The sequence below is a fragment of the Cyprinodon variegatus genome, unplaced genomic scaffold (genome assembly GCF_000732505.1).
Source record: "Cyprinodon variegatus isolate N-32 unplaced genomic scaffold, C_variegatus-1.0 Scaffold254, whole genome shotgun sequence".
NCBI classification, from domain to species: Eukaryota; Metazoa; Chordata; class Actinopteri; order Cyprinodontiformes; family Cyprinodontidae; genus Cyprinodon; species Cyprinodon variegatus.
In genome coordinates this window covers 1,026,639-1,035,862 of record NW_015150707.1, presented here as the reverse complement: position 1 = coordinate 1,035,862, position 9,224 = coordinate 1,026,639, and the positions used below count along the sequence as shown (strand labels likewise).

The 9,224-nt window shown below is 38.9% G+C and overlaps 1 protein-coding gene across 1 annotated transcript; it reads right to left on the bottom strand.

Annotated features, from left to right (window-relative positions):
• Positions 1-1,098: 1,098 nt before the first annotated feature.
• Positions 1,099-5,203, bottom strand: LOC107089467 (SITS-binding protein-like; the record flags this gene model as incomplete). The annotated part of the gene is made up of 3 exons (XM_015382277.1): positions 5,089-5,203; positions 4,354-5,010; positions 1,099-1,270 (listed from the first exon to the last, which is right to left on the bottom strand). Coding segments are annotated over exons 2-3 (643 nt in total), but the record flags the coding sequence as incomplete, so codon positions are not given.
• Positions 5,204-9,224: the final 4,021 nt, after the last annotated feature.

The following is a 9,224-nucleotide window of genomic DNA, read 5'->3' as shown; positions in this document are numbered from 1 at the left end:
TTTACTTTCACCTTCTGGAGGGAGCCTCACCGGAAAATCAACACCGGTTGCATAGTGTACCTTTAAGCCTTTTAAGTCAACTAATAAGTATGTATTTATCTGATGAAATAATGCCTTTGGCACTATCGAGTTTTAATTTGATGTGATGAATTAGTTGTTTTCTGTTACTTTTGTCCATGATATCTTTGTTAATGTGAAAAAAAAATTGAAAAAGGTTTTCCAGGAGACACTAATAATAATTGGTTTGTCACAAGCCATTAAAAAATGGAAATCTATGTGAAAAACCATAGAAAAAAAATCAGTATCAGACCATGTTCATCACTGTTTTGCGTCACAGAATAACAATGTAATTCAGTCTAAAATATTTGAGAACAAAATTCATTTTGTTTAAGAAGCTGCTCAAAGGCTAAACACCAGATTAGGACAACTTCTAAGTATTAAGTTCCACAGGCTAATGCTGTACTTTGCCACACAAGCACATGTACACATGCACTGTACACATTCCTCATCAGTCACATTAACCATTCACATCCGCTAGTGGTTCCCGCTTTGCCCCCTGGAAAAAATCTAACACCCCCCAAAAATAACCCATGGAGTTAAACAAGTCGGCAGGGCTCTCTTCCAAAACGGTCCTTTTAATAGAGACAAAAGGCAATTACGCCTGGATCCCTGAGAGTCAATTTAAGATGATAAAGGTGGTTTGTTTCCCTTTGTGATCTAATCCTAAAATTAATGGAGCGAAATGCCACAGACAGGATTATGCCACACTCTATTTCTGGGTCAGACAACGTACCAAATCAGCATTGTGTTTTGTTTGTGCTGCCTTAAGAGGTTTGGATTTATATGCAGTCAAAAAAACAAAAACATAAGGGATTTGAGATGCATGAAAACAAATCAACTCAACAGTGGGTTTCCCTCACACCCTGGGATTGCAGACCCACTGGGACAGTGTCAGATTTCCACAATCCTTGTGAGAGGTGTGCAGAAACAGCTGACCCTGTGTCGTGTTACGCATTAGAAAAGACCTATCTGTTCTTATGTGTTCATTGGTGTGTGTGTATGAAGAGCATGTTTCAAATCCAAACAATGGCACCTTACCCGATGAACCAAGAAAGAAGCGTTCCAGGGGAGAGCCGTATCCAGATGGTGTGTCCCTCAGATCGCTGACCACGTATGGCTGCATTGTGATGTTCTGATCATTAATTGGCCAGGTCTGACCCTGGACACTTGCACCGCCGTACCAGGAGACATTGGCCATGGAGAAGCAGTCCTTAAAGAATGCAAAATGTACACAAACACAATCAAGCACAGACTGAATGCAACAGAAGTACTCTAGATTAATAGATAAAGGTGCTAAATGGGAAGTTCAACAATACAAATAATCAGTGAATGTTAGGCGACTCATTGCCATTGGCAGCATTTCATTAGCGACACTGAAAAAGTTATCAGTTCTTCCATAAATCAGAGTTTTATGAAGAGCTTCGTGGTCTGTGGCAAAGTTAGAATCATATCCAGTTCATAATCTAATAACATTTTCTTTTTTTTTTCTTTTTTTTATGTGCTTGATATCTGTTGGTGAAAACTGAAATTCTTTTCTATGTTTTTACCAGATAAACAGGAAATGTCACAGTTTTTAGTGTTTTCTATTAGATTGGTTTGCACAGAGATTTATAAAAATAAAAAAAAGACTTTGTAAACAGAAATGAAAAAATTGTCTACTTTTCACCTGATCGATGATAAGTGCAAAGGCACTTAAATACTGAAGCAATCAGACTTTGGTGGGATTAGATCCCAATACTCATACAAGTAAAAAAAAATAATGAAAAAAGACATAAAAAAATAGCGAGCATTAAAAAGGATTCCATGGTCTTATTGTCAACATATGTAAATTAAGGCGTCTTTATTACTAAAGATTTTATGCTGAAACAAATGTAGGCCGTTGCAGTGTGAGACTTTATTTAAATTAGACCACAAAAATGGATAGAAATAAATCTATGTTACATCCCGTCTAGTCTTACTTAGTGTCAGCTTCATGTTTTACCACTCAAATGAACTAAAACCTCACTGTAAAACTGACTGACACAAAGAGTCACGTTATACTTGTTCATCGGACATCTAAGAAGCGATTGAATAAATAGGGTTTTCCAAAAGAAAGACTTTTCACTAAATGCACAAACATGTCAGTGAAGCTGGGATCCATGCCCAACCAATCAACTAAGAGGGCAGGATTTCGAGAAAATGAGGACAACAAAGGCGACATGGACACAGACAGATTTGTCAGGAACAGTCACACAACATGAGGGAGAGTTACATGATGAGGAATGTTCCACTGGAGATGGATTAACCTCACTAAATATCACAATAAATAAGTGCTTCTGAAATTTCAGACCAACAGTTTGAATGGACAAGTTACTGTACAGTGAACATGAATGAAAAACAGTACAAAAACAATAATAAAAAAAAATATCTGTCATTGATGTATACTAAAGATCAGCTTTCTGGCAAGTTTGATCAGAGCACCAGCTAATGTTAAACTGGTTAAAATTAAAGGTGTAATCCCATACTACTTTTAGTCAGCTCTTCTTATTGTAAATATTAGTTTGCTGAAAGGTAATATCTACTATCACAAAAAAAAGCTTCCATACACATATAACTCTGGTGACACCACATAAAGCATCAGAATATCGATCAGAGTTCTCTTTGTTATCTTATTGTTTGATTTTTCCATTTCATCTATATTTGCTTTTTCCCCTCGTAAATATCTAATTTGATATCACCACAGAAGAATATAAGTGTTTATTACCAAAAGAGTATATGGTTTGATCAAACGTGTTGCATGAAGATGTTGCATTAAGTCAAACCAAGGTTTCTGGTGGCCTTGCTATGATTTGCAACCCTTTGACTCATTTTTAACTGAAAACTTTGCAGCTAAGATGAGTCTTAAAGCTCTAACAATTCCTTTGAAAATCATGCTATTTCTGTCGCATGTTATATGCTGAAAAGAATGCAACCGTTTTTGGTATTTACTTAATCATATTTAGGTACTTTAATGCAATTGTTTTATGTCCTACCCTGCTAACATGAAAAAAAAATGTTAAAGTAACTAAATATGATTAAGTAAATGCCAAAAATGGTTGCATTCTTTTTTTTGTGTGTAAATGCAACTCATGGGTTTGATTGTTGTGTTTCTTGCGATCAGCCCACACAAACACAAAGCCAAATTAGCAGGGTGGTTTCTCCTGGAAGTATCCTTCCTGCATTACCCATTTGTTGTTGGTGTTTTTCTCCTGCCGTAACATAAACTAATGCATGATAACTTTTGCTTTTTCAGTTCAAGTCTTTTAAATAGCTTCGTTCTTTTTTTTTAATATACATTTGCATTATCTTTATAATTATTCCCAAAATTTGAGGAAAGATGCATTTTGCCACAAAGGATTGTGTGACCATGCCAGGTAAATGATCATAATAATTAAACTGAAGATATATAATTAATCAAAAACCCAGATTTTGAAAAGATTAACCCTTTATAGTGCAAGTTACCGTTTTTGATCACCTGCATAAGCCTTACAAATAGAGTCCCCACGTCCCTCAGTGAGGTCTAGAAGCACTAGATCTATATCCAGCCATCCAGCAAAGATGCTGCTACATGGCTGTACATCTTATTTTGGCATTCGAACAATTAGATAAACCCTTGAATGATATATTACCTACTGTAAATTAAGTTTGGAAAAAAGGTAAAACGTTAAAAAAGTAAAGTTAAAAAAATAATAAGCCTAGTTAACTATTATATTTAGGTTTATAATCAAAACAAAAAAAATAAGCACCAGTATCAGCATTAATGTCTCTAAGGTTATGTTAGACCAAAAAGAAAAAAGTGTTTCTATCACTCTCAGAGTGTTTTTCATTAATTTCTTGTAGAAACACTTTTGTTATTTTTCTTAATGTATTCGGGCAAGTTGGCGTTTCTTGTTATTACATTGACATTCATTTTTACCATCAAAATATACAAATATTTTTTATTTAGGTAATAAGGTCTTATACTGAATTCCAATAACACTATTGGCTTGATGTTTTGATTTCCAAAGTATTTCACTGAGTACCCTATAAAGGGTTATAGTTAATATTTCATATCCAATATATATAAATTATCTACATAGATATAAACTCGGAATATGATATGGTATGGTCTCCCAAATTTATTTCGGGACAATGGTTTGGGTTTGCACAGCAAATAATCAGTTCATTGAATGTAATTTCAATGCGTACAATAATAAAGTTTGTTGCTTTTCATTCACCTATGCTGTGCGCAATGAGGTTTCTAGCGCGGACTGTCTGACCGGTGCGCGCGCCTACCTTCAGCTCCACATGACAGTGCACCGGCGTCCAGGCCATGCTGTAACACTCAGTCTCTGCATCCTCGTTAACCTCCAGCGAGATCTTCACCTCGGCCACCGAGTCCCATGTGTAGCAGAACTCGGTTTTGTTCAACCAGCACAGGTTCCTCACGAATGGGACCTCGATGTCGGGATTCCCTACGTTTCCCACGTCTATCTCCACGTAGGTCCTGTCCTCGGTCAGAGTCTGTATGACCAGAGAGTGGGTTCTCCTCTCCCAGATGAGTCCACTGAAAGTCCCCCTGAGGATCCAGTTCTTGTTGGGCTGGTCCACCACTTGCCAGTAAATGATCCCGATGGTCATTACGAAGAAGACAGCTACCCCCAGACAAGCAATAGCCCCTTTCCAGGTCTCGTTCATCTCTTTGAGTCCCGTGTCCCATGTTACCTCCGGGATGGGGCTTGGGTTCCTATTTCGAGCGTGGGGCATGTTGTTTGTTATTCAGCTCAACAACAAATCAAAGTTGAAAAAAAGAAAAAAGCATCCGTGCGTCAATAACTCAGCTGCATCATCATCATCATGTCATTTTTGTCTTTTTAAACCAGTCTACTCCCCATCTGCACGCCGCTCACTCTCCTTGTTAGTTTTACGCGTAATTGTGCCAGCAACTGTGACCTGTCACGTGAAAAAAAGCTGTGAGACAAATAAATCCCAGCAAGCAAACTAAAAAGCATTCATCAACAAATGACTTACCACATTCTGTCGCTACTTTATAAGGCTTGTGTTTGAATATTGCACCGGCTGCGTTGAGCTCGCAGGCAGCCCCGAGCCGCGGTTGGCAGCAATGTCTACGAATAGCTCCGCAGACTCTGCCTTGCTTGTGTTGTGCACTTTCTGACGTAACGCCGGGTCCTTTGGCGGAACGGCGCAGAGAGGGGAAATGGGGGGGTGAAAAGGGGGGTTGGCAGGGCACTGGAGTTACCCACTGAGGGTGAGGAAGGCGCGCACAAACCTGGGAAGAAGGGATTCTTTTCTCTTCTCTGTGCGCTCCCCGTGCGTAAAACAGGGAAAAGTTATCAAACAGAGAATGAGGGACCTCGTTAGTACGTGGCAATGGTACATGCACATTCATCTTTACCTCTGGAATACTTTAATGGAGAACATTAATGGTTAAACTACATCATAGTAGCTTCAGGATGAGAATAATATCAAAAAGTAAAACACCATCTCATTTGATGTAGGGTTATTCCAATAATTTTTCGTTTTGATAAATATAAAAGGCATTTTATTATTTAAAAATATATCATGGTCAAATCTCTCTCAAGGCCAAATCTGGGGTCTAATGTTGAGGGGGCCAAGCCACCACTTTAGAAGCTAGAAATGTAGAAGTGTAGTCCAACATTTGGCAGAAAGGGGTAAGCAGGGAACAGGGCTGACCACACTTGTTAGAAGATTATGAAACAATTCCCTTTCAACAGTGTGGAGGAGATTCACAATATATGAAACACGTGGAATCAGTACAGTATTTCACAAAACACTATGTTACCATCTCTATTTGTCTTTGTAGAAGAAGGGGGGTTGAAGTGGACTGGTCCCTTACATCCCTATATGGCCAAGAAAGGCAGTCATTGCTAAGTCTCAGTTGACTTCAATCTGACAGCCTGTGTGGCAGGCTTAAGACAGACCTGAGGTGAAAAACAAAGCAATTCTCTGAGGGATGCAATGTTTAATACACATCAATCTTTTGTCATCTACACCCACTAGAGATGTCATGATAAAGTATGACAAGATGGAAAAAAATGTTGAAAGAAGAAATCCCTCAATATCAGTCATGCAAAGAAAAAAGAAACAAATACTAATGACCTATTTGAGGTCAGTACTGGTCATAGCCATTTTGGGGCCTCAGACACACCTCTGTAAAGGGCCCCTACTTTAAGTCTGTGTTCATATATAAGAAGGGCCTAAAATAGATTATGCAGGGCCACCACAGTTTTCTCACCACAATGCTTCTAAGCAGACTGCAGCACAATACAGGTGTTTTCCTACGTCAGTAAGATGCAACTGCTCATTTAAAATCTTTTGGGAAAAATTGTTTACTTATATAATAAAAGGGGCTAAAGCAAGTCTTACATCAATAGTCAACATTACTGTGTATTAACAAATAATCACAGCATAGAAACACTGAATATAGTGAAAAGATGCATGTAATGCTTAAGTTAGCAGATTTACATCACATTATCTCATAAATGTTTTACTGTCGCACAGCATATTCCTAAAGGAAACAGTTGCTAGACCATGGTGGAAAACACTGTGTTTAAGAGAGGTGATACTTGGAAACAAATGCAAATATTGGTGCATTGCACATAAGAACTGAACTGGATGAAGAATAACAGGCAGCAAAACATACAGGCAAGAGAAATAGTGGTAAAAGCTGTAAAATGACAACAATGAAAAGCTTTTTCAGCTGTAACACTTGTAAGTTGTTCCTTTTTGTTTCCTTTATTCAAATTGTAATTTGCATAATTAAGAAATTTAAAAAGAGATTGAGGTGAATAAGGTAACTGTAATCATAATATTCTTGCAGATGAACAAAGAAAAATAACAGTTATACAATGTGATGAATGTAAGCAGGCAAATTTAAATGTAAGGTTTACAGTTGTTTTTCTTCTGCACTGTTTTATAGGACAAAAAAAAATCAAAAAACAAATAACCAAACAAACAAAGGTAAAACCCCAGATGGAACTAAAGGAAACACAAACTTTCTGTCATCAGAACCTTACAACACCGGGCTGAGCACGACCTTACAAAAACAGAAGGGAAACAGAAACACATCAAAGATGCTCTCCAAACCTGTGGATACCCAAACTGGGGGTTTGGCAAATTAGCAAGGAAATCCAAGAGACACGCAGAACATAACGCTGAGAAAATTTTAAATGCAAAAAACATCGTCATCCCATACGTTGCTGCAGTCTCTGAAAAATTTAAGAGGATCTTCTCCAAAAAAACAAAATCCCAGTACATTTCAAACCAAACAAGACCCTTAAACAGAGACTAGTGCGTCCTAAAGACAAAACACCCAGACTAAATATGAGCGGCGTGGTGTATGCAGTTCAGTGCAGTGAGGAATACTCTGGTCTTTATATTGGAGAAACCAAACAAGCTCTCCACAGACGCATGGCTTAACACAGATGGGCTACCTCCTCCGGACAAGACGCTGCGGCCCATCTACACCTTATGGACAAAGAACATTCTTTTGAGGACCAAAATGTTCACATTGTGGACAAAGAATACATGTGGCTTGAAAGGGGTGTAAAGGAAGCCGGTGCAGGTGGTGCAGTGCTTAGCGTGCACAACCCATATACGGGGGCCTAGTCCTCGACGCGGCCGACACGGGTTCGAATCCAACCTGTGGTCCTTTGCCGCATGTCTCTCCCCTTCTCTCCTACCCCCTTTCTTGTCAGCCTGCTGTTGAAAAAATGAGGCACTTGTGCCGCAAAAACTCGAAAGAAAAAACAACCTTAAACAGAGGGAGTGAGGTTTTGAACTTTCACAAACTTACAATGCAGCAACAGAGTTGATTTCCTCCCTCTATCAAAGGACCACAGATCAGATTTGAAGCCGGGTCGGCCACGTCGAGGACTAAGGCCTCCGTGCCCGTCATTCTAGTTTTTTCTGGTTGTATTTGAGTTCCTATGTATTTCTTGCTTAAGTTTTGTTCCTTCCTCATCTCAGTCCCCTTTCCCCTAGCTCCCTTCTAGATCCTTCTGTCCACTCCTGCTCCCAATTAGTTCATTACTCCATTCTTTGAACTGTTTGGCATATATACTCCTCCTTTGCCGTTACTGTTTGCTGGCTTCTCTTCATTCCCTCCTTAACCCATATGTTCCCCTTTGTCTTGGCTCCTGTGTTCCTTAATTAGTTATTTCTGGTTAAATGCTTCTGTTGCCATCACTCCTTATTAAATCTGCAAGAAACCAACTCAGCTTCTATCTCTGCATTTGGGTCCTCTACAAACCTCCACTCAACCTTACACGGTTATGTTTCTGCACAACAGTTATTATAGAGATGGTTTAACATAAATATTGCTCTCCGCATTATCGTCCGCCATGGTTCTTGTTTTTCTTGCAGCTTCTTCATAGCAAGACCCAGAATAGTGACTTTTGTCGAGTGCTAATGGTGTTCAGGTCGGACAAATGTGACCTGGCCGTTCAGACACAGGTCGCATTTGAAAAGATCAGATTCATATCGGATTCAGGACCACATAGCCAAGTGTTCTTGGGCACACTGGAAAAAATCGGATCTGTGTAACTCAGACAGCCATGACAAGATCAGATACAGGTCGCATACTGTATGGGCCAAGAAAATCGGATTTGGGTCACTTCAGACTGCAGTGTGAATGTAGCCTTAGTTTCCAAGTTTGAAGACATTTCGCTTACTATCCTGGAAGGTTTTTTTAATTCAAACATCAGAAATAGCATTGAGTTTGCGGTTTTATACAGTAGCCCAACAAAGTCTTGTTTTTGTTTTGAAAACATGCAAATTGAAACGGGTGAAGGGGTCCGCCCCTTTGGAATAGCCTCTTAAACCACCTATTTTTTTTGTCCAAGATGTGAACATTCTGGTCCTCAAAAAAATGTTGTTTGTCCATAAGGTGTAGATGTATCGCAGCGTCTTGTCCCGAGGAGGTCGCTCTTCTGTGTTGGGCCATACGTCTGCGGAGAGATTGTTTGGTTTCTCCAATATTAAGATCAGAGTGTTCCTCACTGCATTGAACTGCATGTACTCAATAAAATTGGAGGAAAATAAAAACAATAAAAGAAAGTAAAGATACAAACATATTAAAAGCAGGTAGTGAAGCAAATAAGACAGTTGGACCACAAACTTAAACT